Source organism: Oncorhynchus tshawytscha, unplaced genomic scaffold (genome assembly GCF_018296145.1).
Source record: "Oncorhynchus tshawytscha isolate Ot180627B unplaced genomic scaffold, Otsh_v2.0 Un_contig_12945_pilon_pilon, whole genome shotgun sequence".
Taxonomy (NCBI): domain Eukaryota; kingdom Metazoa; phylum Chordata; class Actinopteri; order Salmoniformes; family Salmonidae; genus Oncorhynchus; species Oncorhynchus tshawytscha.
This window is the reverse complement of record NW_024608939.1, coordinates 32756-46974: the sequence shown is the minus strand read 5'-3', so window position 1 is coordinate 46974 and position 14219 is coordinate 32756. Positions and strand designations below refer to the sequence as shown.

Below are 14219 nucleotides of genomic sequence, written 5' to 3'. Positions count from 1 at the left end.
GAGCAGGAACACAGACTTCATCATAGCCAATGAATAACATTAAGACATGTTATAGATGGAAGGAAAGTAGTGTGGAAGCCTACCTAAAAACAATTGGGCAACAAAAAATGCAATCCCTTCTAGACAATTTCCTGGACAAAATGTTTCAAAATGTTTCATTGTAATAGTGAAGGTGTAAACTTGGCAGTAGAAAACCTAAACAGTATATTTTACCTCTCAGCTTCCCTATCAAATGTAAAAATGTCAAGCAGGCAATCTATGAAAATGAACAATGACAAATGGTTTGATGAAGACTGCAAAAACCTAAGAAAGACATTTTTGTCCAACCAAAAACATAGAGACCCTACGGTGAATGACTAAAACAACACAGATATACACTACGGAAAAAGAAGGAACAGCACATCAGAAATCAACTCAATGTAACTGAAGAATCCATAGAATCAAACCACTTCTGGGGAAAATGGAAAACACTAAACAGTTATCTATCCATAACGGAGATGTATGGGTAAACCACTTCTCCAATCTTTTTGTCTCTATAACAAAGACCAATACGAATAGTTATCTATCCAAACCAGAGATGTATGGGTAAACCACTTCTCCAATCTTTTTGTCTCTATAACAAAGACCAATACGAATAGTTATCTATCCAAACCAGAGATGTATGGGTAAACCACTTCTCCAATCTTTTTGCCTCTATAACAAAGACCAATACGAATATCTATCCAAACCAGAGATGTATGTTATCTCTATCAAAGACCAATAACGGAGATGTAAGGGTAAACCACTTCTCCAATGTTTTTGCCTCTATAACAAAGAACAATATGAATAGTTATCTATCCATAACAGAGATGTATGGGTAGCAGACACATCGATGGCTCTGAATGAACTTTATTTGACTCTTTGCAAACTGGAATCCATACATCCTGAGGCTGCATTCATTGTAGCTGGGGATTTTAACAAGGCTAATCTGAAAACAAGACTCCCTAAATTTTATCAGCATATTGATTGCGCAACCAGGGGTGGAAAGACCTTGGATCATTGTTACTCTAACTTCCGCGACGCATATAAGGCCCTGCCCCGCCCCCTTTCGGAAAAGCTGACCACGACTCCATACAAACAGTGCAGCTATTCCCTCCGCAAGGCTATCAAACAAGCTAAGCGTCAGTACAGAGACAAAGTAGAATCTCAATTCAACGGCTCAGACACAAGAGGCATGTGGCAGGGTCTACAGTCAATCACGGACTACAGGAAGAAATCCAGCCCAGTCACGGACCAGGATGTCTTGCTCCCAGGCAGACTAAATAACTTTTTGCCCGCTTTGAGGACAATACAGTGCCACTGACATGGCCTGCAACGAAAACATGCGGTCTCTCCTTCACTGCAGCCGAGGTGAGTAAGACATTTAAACGTGTTAACCCTCGCAAGGCTGCAGGCCTAGGCGGCATCCCCAGCCGCGCCCTCAGAGCATGCGCAGACCAGCTGGCCGGTGTGTTTACGGACGTATTCAATCGATCCCTATACCAGTCTGCTGTTCCCACATGCTTCAAGATGGCCACCATTGTTCCTGTTCCCAAGAAAGCTAAGGTAACTGAGCTAAACGACTACCGCCCGTAGCACTCACTTCCGTCATCATGAAGTGCTTTGAGAGACTAGTCAAGGACCATATCACCTCCACCCTTGACCCACTGCTTACCGCCCAAATAGGTCCACAGACGATGCAATCTCAACCACACTGCACACTGCCCTAACCCATCTGGACAAGAGGAATACCTATGTGAGAATGCTGTTCATCGACTACAGCTCGGCATTCAACACCATAGTACCCTCCAAGCTCGTCATCAAGCTCGAGACCCTGGGTCTCGACCCCGCCCTGTGCAACTGGGTACTGGACTTCCTGACGGGCCGCCCCCAGGTGGTGAGGGTAGGCAACAACATCTCCTCCCCGCTGATCCTCAACACTGGGGCCCCACAAGGGTGCGTTCTGAGCCCTCTCCTGTACTCCCTGTTCACCCACGACTGCGTGGCCACGCACGTTTCCAACTCAATCATCAAGTTTGCGGACGAAACAACAGTGGTAGGCTTGATTACCAACAACGACGAGACGGCCTACAGGGAGGAGGTGAGGGCCCTCGGAGTGTGGTGTCAGGAAAATAACCTCACACTCAACGTCAACAAAACTAAGGAGATGATTGTGGACTTCAGGAAACAGCAGAGGGAACACCCCCTATCCACATCGATGGAACAGTAGTGGAGAGGGTAGCAAGTTTTAAATTCCTCGGCATACACATCACAGACAAACTGAATTGGTCCACTCACACAGACAGCATCGTGAAGAAGGCGCAGCAGCGCCTCTTCAACCTCAGGAGGCTGAAGAAATTCGGCTTGTCACCAAAAGCACTCACAAACTTCTACAGATGCACAATCGAGAGCATCCTGGCATCACTGCCTGGGCTGCTCCGCCCTCACTGCCTGAGGGTAGTGAGGTCAGTTGATGAGATAATACAGCAGGAACTAGCTGCTCCAGCACCTCTCAACTACGTAACAGTACAGCTCTCTACAGGAGGGTAGTGATCAGGGATCAGTTGATGAGATAAGACAGCAGGAGTAGCATGCTATGTGCTCAGTGATTCACCTCTCCCCTACAGTAGACAGTACAGCTCTCTACCATGGAGTCTGACAGGTCTAACTAGCTGATCAGGGATCAGTTAATGAGATAATACAACAGTAGACACACACAGGCTAGCAGTACCACTAACACGTACCGACCTGTCCTGACCTGTCCTGTCCTGTCCTGACTTGTCCTGTCCTGACCTGTCCTGTCCTAACACCACCAGCCCTCCCTCCCTGTAGCGAGCTCAGTGTAGCTTCACAGACACAGCACTAACCAGCCAAACAGGGGAGAATAAGTCAGCACTAACCAGCCAACCAGAGTAGAGTAAGTCAGCACTAACCAGCCAACCAGGGTAGAGTACGTCAGCACTAACCAGCCAACCAGGGTACAGTAAGTCAGCACTAACCAGCCAACCAGAGTAGAGTAAGTCAGCACTAACCAGCCAACCAGAGTAGACTAAGTCATCACTAACCAGCCAACCAGGGTAGAGTAAGTCAGCACTAACCAGCCAACCAGGGTAGAGTAAATCAGCACTAACCAGCCAACCAGGGTAGAGTAAGTCAGCACTAACCAGCCAACCAGGGTAGAGTAAATCAGTACTAACCAGCCAACCAGGGTAGAGTAAATCAGCACTAAATCAGCACTAACCAACATTGGGATGTTTTTAGTTTCAGTCTATTTACTGAGTGTGTAATTCCATAGTTAAGAGCCTCTCTCTCTTTCTCTCTTGCTCTCTTGCTCCTTCCCTCCCCTTTTTCTCCTTCCTTCCCCCCCTCCATCCCTGCAGAGCCCCAGGAGACTTTGGTCCACTTTGCAGCACGGCGGGGTCTTAAGAGGGTAGCTGTGTGGCTCCTACTGCAACCAGGGGCCCCTGAAGCCCTCAGACTGACCAACAGACAGGGGGCCACACCTGCAAGCATCGCTCAGCAGCGGAGCCACCGAGACCTGCACCAGCTCCTCACAAAGTAAGGACAGACCATGTTGTTGTTTCTCCTAGCTGGACGTTGTGGTGATGTCTGACAATTGGGAACTCAGAAAGAAACAAACTCAGATTGGTAAAAATCGTCTCATCCGTGATCTTCAGGTCGGAGATTTCCGTTATCTTGAACCTACTGAAGTCAGAGGTCAAAGATTTCCTAGTTCCGAGTTTTCTTGAACGTACCATCAATGTGAGTTGGATTTAGAAGGATTAGACTGGTGCAGGAAATATGGTGGAAGGAAACTAACAAGATGTTCAACTCTCATGTCCATGTTAACACCAAGCTGTTCAACTCTCATGTCCATGTTAACACCAAGCTGTTCAACTCTCATGTCCATGTTAACACCAAGCTGTTCAACTCTCATGCCCATGTTAACACCAAGCTGTTCACTCTCATGTCCATGTTAACACCAAGCTGTTCAACTCTCATGTCCATGTTAACACCAAGCTGTTCAACTCTCATGTCCATGTTAACACCAAGCTGTTCAACTCTCATGCCATGTTAACACCAAGCTGTTCAACTCTCATGCCCATGTTAACACCAAGCTGTTCACTCTCATGTCCATGTTAACACCAAGCTGTTCACTCTCATGTCCATGTTAACACCAAGCTGTTCACTCTCATGTCCATGTTAACACCAAGCTGTTCACTCTCATGTCCATGTTAACACCAAGCTGTTCAACTCTCATGTCCATGTTAACACCAAGCTGTTCAACTCTCATGTCCATGTTAACACCAAGCTGTTCAACTCTCATGTCCATGTTAACACCAAGCTGTTCAACTCTCATGTCCATGTTAACACCAAGCTGTTCAACTCTCATGTCCATGTTAACACCAAGCTGTTCAACTCTCATGTCCATGTTAACACCAAGCTGTTCAACTCTCATGTCCATGTTAACACCAAGCTGTTCAACTCTCATGTCCATGTTAACACCAAGCTGTTCAACTCTCATGTCCATGTTAACACCAAGCTGTTCAACTCTCATGTCCATGTTAACACCAAGCTGTTCACTCTCATGTCCATGTTAACACCAAGCTGTTCAACTCTCATGTCCATGTTAACACCAAGCTGTTCACTCTCATGTCCATGTTAACACCAAGCTGTTCAACTCTCATGTCCATGTTAACACCAAGCTGTTCAACTCTCATGTCCATGTTAACACCAAGCTGTTCAACTCTCATGTCCATGTTAACACCAAGCTGTTCAACTCTCATGTCCATGTTAACACCAAGCTGTTCAACTCTCATGTCCATGTTAACACCAAGCTTTAACCTCAGTGTTCTCCATCTAGCTAGCTAACACTTTGTGTCATTGAAATAACCTCAGTGTTCTCCAACTAGCTAGCTAACACGTTGTATCATTAAAATAACCTCAGTGTTCTCCATCTAGCTAGCTAACACGTTGTATCATTAAAATAACCTCAGTGTTCTCCATCTGGCTAGCTAACACGTTGTATCATTAAAATAACCTCAGTGTTCTCCATCTAGCTAGCTAACACGTTGTATCATTAAAATAACCTCAGTGTTCTCCATCTAGCTAGCTAACACTTTGTGTCCGGGCGGGGATGTTTACACTAGGGCAACAGGTGAAAACGGCGGTGATGTCACCTGTCACATGAGTTCCCGACTTCTCTCTGTCCCAACTGACACAGGAACTTTAACAGACGTGTAAATCAGAACATTGGTACATTGTGGAAGGCAACCTGTCTGTCTACAGAGACTAGTGGCCAGAGGGAATCACAGTCAGAATAACAAAGTCTCAGTGTAGTATCAGTGGCCAGAGGGAATCACAGTCTGACTACCTGAGAGAATCCCAGAGAATCCCAGTCTGACTACCTGAGAGAATCCCAGAGAATCCCAGTCTGACTACCTGAGAGAATCCCAGAGAATCCCAGTCTGACTACCTGAGAGAATACTAGTAAAACCAGACAATGAATAACACTACCTGTTGGCTGCTGACCCCTGCTGTGTTGGAAAATCACATGACCTACCCACTACGTGTTGGCCAATCCCAGAGAATCACAGTCTGACTACCTGACAGAATCCCAGAGAATCACAGTGTTGGCCAATCACATTACCTCCCCCACTGTGTTGGCCAATCACATGACCCAGAGTCTTCAGGTAGTTTATTTTGGTCCACACAGAGCGGAGACAAAGACTTACAGAGGGACGGTCCATCCATCCTCTACCGGCTCCAGGGTGGTGTGTAACCTTCCCAGGCTGAACACCCACACCCTGACAGTGGGCACAGCACCGGGCACAGCCCCCCCTACCCTTCAGAGACTGGTGGAGGAGCTGAGACCCCTGGTCAGGGTGAGCTGTGAACCCCTGGGACGACCCTAACACTACTCTACCCCTGGTACCTTACCACCCTAACACTACTCTACCTCTACCCCTGGTACCTTACCACCCTAACACTACTCTACCCCTGGTACCTTACCACCCTAACACTACTCTACCCCTGGTACCTTACCACCCTAACACTACTCTACCCCTGGTACCTTACCACCCTAACACTACTCTACCCCTGGTACCTTACCACCCTAACACTACTCTACCTCTACCCCTGGTACCTTACCACCCTAACACTACTCTACCTCTACCCCTGGTACCTTACCAAACTAACACTACTCTACCCCTGGTACCTTACCACCCTAACACTACACTACCCCTGGTACCTTACCACCCTAACACTACTCTACCCCTGGTACCATACCACCCTAACACTACTCTACCTCTACCCCTGGTACCTTACCACCCTAACACTACTCTACCTCTACCCCTGGTACCTTACCAAACTAACACTACTCTACCACTGGTACCTCACCATCCTAACACTACTCTACCTCTACCCCTGGTACCTTACCACCCTAACACTACTCTACCCCTGGTACCTTACCACCCTAACACTACACTACCCCTGGTACCTTACCACCCTAACACTACACTACCCCTGGTACCTTACCACCCTAACACTACTCTACCTCTACCCCTGGTACCTTACCACCCTAACACTACTCTACCCCTGGTACCTTACCACCCTAACACTACTCTACCCCTGGTACCTTACCACCCTAACACTACTCTACCTCTGGTACCTCACCACCCTAACACTACTCTACCCCTGGTACCTTACCACCCTAACACTACTCTACCTCTACCCCTGGTACCTTACCACCCTAACACTACACTACCCCTGGTACCTTACCACCCTAACACTACTCTACCTCTACCCCTGGTACCTCACCACCCTAACACTACTCTACCCCTGGTACCTTACCACCCTAACACTACTCTACCCCTGGTACCTTACCATCCTAACACTACTCTACCTCTACCCCTGGTGCCTTACCACCCTAACACTACTCTACCCCTGGTACCTTACCACCCTAACACTTCTCTTCCTCTACCCCTGGTGCCTTACCACCCTAACACTACTCTACCCCTGGTACCTTACCACCCTAACACTACTCTACCCCTGGTACCTTACCATCCTAACACTACTCTACCCCTGGTACCTTACCACCCTAACACTACTCTACCCCTGGTACCTTACCACCCTAACACTTCTCTTCCTCTACCCCTGGTACCTTGTTACCTTACCAGGAACAGCAGAACCAGGGAGGAGAGGAGGAGAGCACAGTAGGAAGTGGGGAGGAGGAGAAAGACACAGATCACAGAGATCCACCTGTCCTCAGTGGAGTCACAGCAACAACAGAAGACATGGGACACACTCAGTCCCTGGAAGACGTGGCCAACTCAGATCCCTCATACACAGACCTGAAGGAGTGTCTCCAGGAAGGTAAGAGCTGTGTGGGGAGGGAAGCAGACAGCTGTCAGGAGAGCTGTTACACTGTTCACCCAGAGGACCAACCTGCAGACTGCTGTCAGGAGAGCTGTTACACCGTTCACCCAGAGGACCAACCTGCAGACTGCTGTCAGGAGGGCTGTTACACTGTTCACCCAGAGGACCAACCTGCAGACAGTGAATGGTTAACCACAACAGACTCTATCCCCACCACTAAGGGTCTGTCAGACTCTGACCCCTCTCCCCTGTCAGACCCTTCTACCCTGGACAATGGACAGGACATGCAGGAGGGTACAGCTGACTCTGTGAGATCATGTCCTATAGAGATAGAGGGCCTCAGTGAGGGTGAACCTCCACTGGAACAAAGTAAGAAAACAGCTTCTGCTAGGGCTGGGGAGGGCTCTGGTGGCTCTGGTGGCTCCACAGAGGAACAGTTTCACCCCTCTGAGAAGGGCAGCCACGGGGCTCAGGAAACTGGACTCCATTCTGGGGACTGTGATGATAGAGAAATGGGAGATGCCTATGGCCCTGTAGAAACATCTATGGACCATGCAGCTGAGATCTCAGCTATCAGTGGCTCTATGGACAGTACAGTAACAGCAGTATTAAATTGTGGAGCGTTGCTGTTCTCAGGAAGTAGGCCTGCTGATAGAGAATCTGCTGATACACCACCAGCACCCTTGTTAGAGCCTGAACCCCTGTTAGAGCCTGAACCCCTGTTAGAGCCTACACCACCAGAACCCCTGTTAGAGCCTACACCACCAGAACCCCTGTTAGAGACTACACCAACAGAACCCCTGTTAGAGCCTGAACCCCTGTTAGAGCCTGAACCCCTGTTAGAGCCTACACCACCAGAACCCCTGTCAGAGCCTGAACCCCTGTTAGAGCCTGAACCCCTGTTAGAGCCTACACCAACAGAACCCCTGTTAGAGCCTACACCACCAGAACCCCTGTTAGAGCCTGAACCCCTGTTAGAGTCTACACCAACAGAACCCCTGTTAGAGCCTACACCAACAGAACCCCTGTTAGAGCCTACACCACCAGAACCCCTGTTAGAGCCTGAACCCCTGTTAGAGCCTGAACCCCTGTTAGAGACTACACCACCAGAACCCCTGTTAGAGCCTACACCACCAGAACCCCTGTTAGAGACTACACCAACAGAACCCCTGTTAGACCCTGAACCCCTGTTAGAGCCCTACACACCAGAACCCCTGTTAGAGACTACACCAACAGAACCCCTGTTAGACCCTGAACCCCTGTTAGAGTCTACACCACCAGAACCCCTGTTAGACCCTGAACCCCTGTTAGAGCCGACACTAGAGCCCTACATACCAGAACCCCTATTAGAGCTGACACTAGAGCCCGCAATAGAGCATCACTCAGAGTCCTCATCAGAGCCTCAGTCAGAGCAGGTGTTCGAGGGGGAACTGCCACTAGAGGGCAGTTACAGACAGGGTGACAGAGAAGGTGAGAGACAGGATGTCAGACAGGGCAAGCCCATAGAGGCTGGTGACTCTGGCCTCAGAGCTGAGATCATGGAGGGTGTGTTAGGGTCAGAGGTAACAGAGGGGAGAGTGTCTGTACCTGCAGACCTCCAGACAGACCACCAGACAGACTTGCAGGACAGTGAGTCCCCTCCAGAGGACAGGGATGGGACTACCCCCATGGATGGAGACCTCCCGCCCCCAGAAACAGGCTCCAACTCTGGGGGAGCGTCTGGTGGAGCAGGTGGAGAGAAGGATGGAGAGGAGGGTGGAGAGGGTGTAGAGATGGAGATAACGGAGGTCCTACGGAGACCTAGTGAGCCCCCCTCAGTTCTAGGGGAACACATTGGAGACCCCTCTGCAAGGACAGTGAATCAGGAGTCCTGTGGCACCAGGGCGGAGGAGGGGTCAGGACACTCAGACAGTCAACCTGCTACAGACCAAGCCCTCAACCTCAACCCCTCTGTAACCCTCGACTACTCTGTGACCCTAACCCTGACCCTCGACCCCTCTGTGACGTGGTCAGACTGTGGAGATGGAGATGATGTCACTGCTGTAGTGGTGTCCACATATACAGGGGATGTCCCACCTAACAGTCCAGTGTCACCTGAGAACATACCTGAGAACCTACCTGAGAACCTAAACGAGAACCTACCAGAGAATCTACCTGAGAATCTAAATGAGAACGCACCAGAGAACACACCAGAGAACGCACCTGAGATCCTACCTGAGATCCAACCTGAGATCCTACCTGAGAACCTACCTGAAAACCTACCTGAGAACCTAACTGAGAACGCACCTGCGAACCTCCCTGAGATTCTACCTGAGAACGGACCTGAGAACGCACCTGAGATCCCACCTGAGATCCAACCTGAGGACCTACCTGAAAACCTACCTGAGATTCTATCTGGGAACCTGCATGAGATCCTACCTGAGAATCTACCTGAGAACCGAACAGATGCTGTCTGTTCTGCAAGTCACCTTACTGTCCCTGTTGAAGGTAAGGCTTCTTGTATCAAGTCACCTTACTGTCCCTGTTGAAGGCAAGGCTTCTTGCCTTCTTAATAGTTCCATTTCAGATCAGATGACAGTATGGATTAGTTCCATTTCAGATCAGAAGACAGTATGGATTGGTTCCAGTTCAGATCAGATGACAGTATGGATTAGTTCCATTTCAGATCAGATGACAGTATGGATTAGTTCCATTTCAGATGTGATGACAGTATGGATTAGTTCCATTTCAGATGAGATGACAGTATGGATTAGTTCCAATTCAGATGTGATGACAGTATGGATTAGTTCCATTTCAGATGAGATGACAGTATGGATTAGTTCCATTTCAGATGAGATGACAGTATGGATTAGTTCCATTTCAGATGAGATGACAGTATGGATTAGTTCCATTTCAGATGTGATGACAGTATGGATTAGTTCCATTTCAGATGAGATGACAGTATGGATTAGTTCCATTTCAGATCAGATGACAGAATGGATTAGTTCCATTTCAGATCAGATGACAGTATGGATTAGTTCCATTTCAGATGAGAAGTTCAGTATGACTCTTACCCGGGTAACAGTACGACTGGTGTTCCTCTTACCAGGGTAACAGTAGGACTGGTGTTCCTCTTACCAGGGTAACAGTACGACTGGTGGTCCTCTTACCAGGGTAACAGTAGGACTGGTGTTCCTCTTACCAGGGTAACAGTATGACTGGTGGTCCTCTTAGCAGGGTAACAGTATGACTGGTGTTCCTCTTACCAGGGTAACAGTATGACTGGTGTTCCTCTTACCAGGGTAACAGTATGACTGGTGTTCCTCTTACCAGGGTAACAGTACGACTGGTGTTCCTCTTACCAGGGTAACAGTATGACTGGTGTTCCTCTTACCATGGTAACAGTACGACTGGTGTTCCTCTTACCAGGGTAACAGTATGACTGGTGTTCCTCTTACCAGGGTAACAGTATGACTGGTGTTCCTCTTACCAGGGTAACAGTACGACTGGTGTTCCTCTTACCAGGGTAACAGTATGACTGGTGTTCCTCTTACCAGGGTAACAGTACGACTGTATGTTCCTGTCTGCATAAATAGGACCTTCTGAAGACGGTTGTCTGTTCCCATCTCTAACCTGTTGTCCTGTTGTGTTGTTCTGGTTGCAGACTGTCAGAGTGTGAGTAGTTTCAGCACTACTCTCCACAAAGACTCAGACAGCGACACTGAGAGCATCTTCAGCACAGGAGAGGACAGTGTTTTCCACAAGGTAAGACTTTTCTTTAGCCTGTTGAGTGTAGGGGGCAGTATTTGATGTTTGGATGAAAAACATACCCAAATGAAACTGCCTATTTCTCAGGCCCAGAATATGCATATAATTGTCAGATTAGGATAGAAAACACTAAAGTTTCCAAACCTGTCAAAATATTGTCTGTGAGTATAACAGAACTGATATTGCATACGAAAACCTGAGGAAAATCAAACCAGGAAGTGCTGTTTTTCTTGAAAATTGGATGGCTGGGTGCCAGCAGCGTTTTGCATGCGCAACAGTTTGGAGCAGACATTTTCTCTCTCTCTCCTATTGAAGAAAGTACAGTCCAGTTGAAATATTATCGATTATATATTGTAAAAACAACCTGAGGCTTGATTATAAAAAATGTTTGACATGTTTCTACAAACTTTACGGATACTATTTGGAATTTTTGTCTGCCTGGTCTTGACCGCTCGAGCCTGTGGATTTCTGAACATAATGCGCCAACCAATGGAGGTTTTTTGGATATAAAAATCATCTTTATGGAACAAAAGGAACATTTATTGTGTAACTGGGAGTCTCGTGAGTGCAAACATCTGAAGATCATCAAAGGTAAGCGATTCATTTTATTGCTTTTCTGACTTTAGTGAACAATCTACTTTGCTGCTAGCTGTTTGTAATGTTTTGTCCTTACATAAACGCTTGGAATGCTTTCATCGAAAAGCTTTTTAAAATCTGACACGCCAGGTGGATTAACAACAAGCTAAGCTGTGTTTTGATGTATTGCACTTGACATGAACATTTTTATAGTTTTAGTAATTTAATTTGGCGCCCTGTAATTCAGCGGATGTTGACGAAAATGATCCTGCTAACGGGATGGGTACATCAGGAAGATTTTAAATAGGGATCATTTATTTGTCACTGTAATAGTTTGATGTTTGAATAGAGAATAACAATAGAGATGATGAAAAACTGCTGGTCAAACTGTGGCTTCAGGGTGGTTTGCTTTGTGTAAATGATAATGGGGGATGGTAGATAACTTCTCTATGAATGACTCCTGCTCTCCTCTCCTTTGCTCTACTCTCCTCTCCTTTGAGAGGTCTCTGCCTGGTCCTCTAGCCAGTGTTAGCTTTGCCGGCTGAACACCTGCGATTAAACAGGGACTCTTTGTCCCTTGCAAACTCAAACGTACAGTGAGAGGTTTTTTTTTTTTTTTTTTTTTTGTGGTTCCTGAAGCGCTGCCTAAAAGCTTCAGGCACCAACTCATAAGCCCACAACACGGTAGTTTTAACTGTATCGTAGTGTAAACTGTCTTCCAGGGAGAGGGCAGCTACCACTTCCTGGGCTTTCCCAGACAATTTACATTGCAACAGGAGCAGCCAAACCTCGAGTGGCCAATGCAGCGCAGCGGCCACACGCTCAAATGCAGAGAAATAGGAAACAGCTTCCGCCTCCCGGAGGGAGCTGTATTTGTACTGACATCGAAGTGATGAAGAGCAGGTTGTGGAGTCGCACTGGCGCCAGCGGCTCCAGCTGTCGGATCCTCACCTCCTTGTCGTTATCCATTTTCCTCATTTCTAAATCAAATGTCATCTGTCTATCTCGCTCTTAATCTTTTTGCTTGATTTCCAAACGGACCAGCCTCACCATCAGCCTAGCGGTCCCGTCTGAGCAACCGAAAGCAGAAGAGAAAGGGTTGAATCTGGGAAATGTAAAGGGGGTACGAGCAACCCCTTTCTCCACACCGTCCTCCGACTTGGCATCAGATGGTCTACCCATCTCCTCTCTCATCTCATCTTTCAACAAGAAAATGTGTTCTCACTAAACCCTCCCTGACTAGCACCACAAGCTCAGCCTTTAGGGCTTTCCCAGGGATGAAGAGTCCATAATGGTCAGCTATGGGGCAAAGATCTACTTTACGCAACCCCACCAACCGATCAACAGAGGGCGCTTCAATAAACTGGGAGACTGCTGAGGCAGCCATCTTGTACACTGCAGCCTACTGAACACACGCAAACTAAACAAGTCACCCAAACTCACAGCCCACCATCACACCTCAATCACAGAGCTCAGAGCAGCAGGCTCTGGTCACACCTCAATCCCCAATCACAGAGAGCTCAGAGCAGCAGGCTCCGGTCACACCTCAATCACCAATCACAGAGAGCTCAGAGCAGCAGGGTCCGGTCACACCTCAATCACCAATCACAGAGAGCTCAGAGCAGCAGGGTCCGGTCACACCTCAATCACCAATCACAGAGAGCTCAGAGCAGCAGGGTCCGGTCACACCTCAATCACCAATCACAGAACTCAGAGCAGCAGGGTCCGGTCACACCTCAATCACCAATCACAGAGCTCAGAGCAGCAGGGTCCGGTCACACCTCAATCAACAATCACAGAGAGCTCAGAGCAGCAGGGTCCGGTCACACCTCAATCATCAATCACAGAGCTCAGAGCAGCAGGGTCCGGTCACACCTCAATCACCAATCACAGAGAGCTCAGAGCAGCAGGGTCCGGTCACACCTCAATCACCAATCACAGAGAGCTCAGAGCAGCAGGGTCCGGTCACACCTCAATCACCAATCACAGAGCTCAGAGCAGCAGGGTCCGGTCACACCTCAATCATCAATCACAGAGCTCAGAGCAGCAGGGTCCGGTCACACCTCAATCACCAATCACAGAGAGCTCAGAGCAGCAGGGTCCGGTCACACCTCAATCACCAATCACAGAGAGCTCAGAGCAGCAGGGTCCGGTCACACCTCAATCACCAATCACAGAGCTCAGAGCAGCAGGGTCTGCTACGCAACACCCTGCTACACTGTAGGTGGAGGTAAAGAGGTATGTGACTGTAGGTGGAGGTAAAGAGTTATGTGACTGTAGGTGGAGGTAAAGAGGTATGTGACTGTAGGTGGAGGTAAAGAGGTATGTGACTGTAGGTGGAGGTATGGGACTGTAGGTGGAGGTAAAGAGGTATGTGACTGTAGGTGGAGGTATGGGACTGTAGGTGGAGGTATAGAGGTATGTGGCTGCAGGTTGATGTAAAGAGGTGTGTGACTGTAGGTGGAGGTAGAGAGGTATGGGACTGTAGGTGGAGGTAAAGA

At 48.1% G+C, this 14219-nt stretch overlaps 1 protein-coding gene across 1 annotated transcript in view; it reads left to right on the top strand.

Annotated features, from left to right (window-relative positions):
* Window positions 1-5693: 5693 nt before the first annotated feature.
* The window catches only part of LOC121844010 (cell surface glycoprotein 1-like), a gene marked incomplete at its 3' end in the record, with an annotated part of 31970 nt that continues 23444 nt past the window's right edge, over window positions 5694-14219 (top strand). The window contains exons 1-3 of the mRNA XM_042313879.1: window positions 5694-5903; window positions 7197-9882; window positions 11039-11139. Coding sequence (XP_042169813.1) covers window positions 5694-5903; window positions 7197-9882; window positions 11039-11139 — 2997 coding nt within the window. The remainder of the gene's footprint in view (window positions 5904-7196; window positions 9883-11038; window positions 11140-14219) is intronic.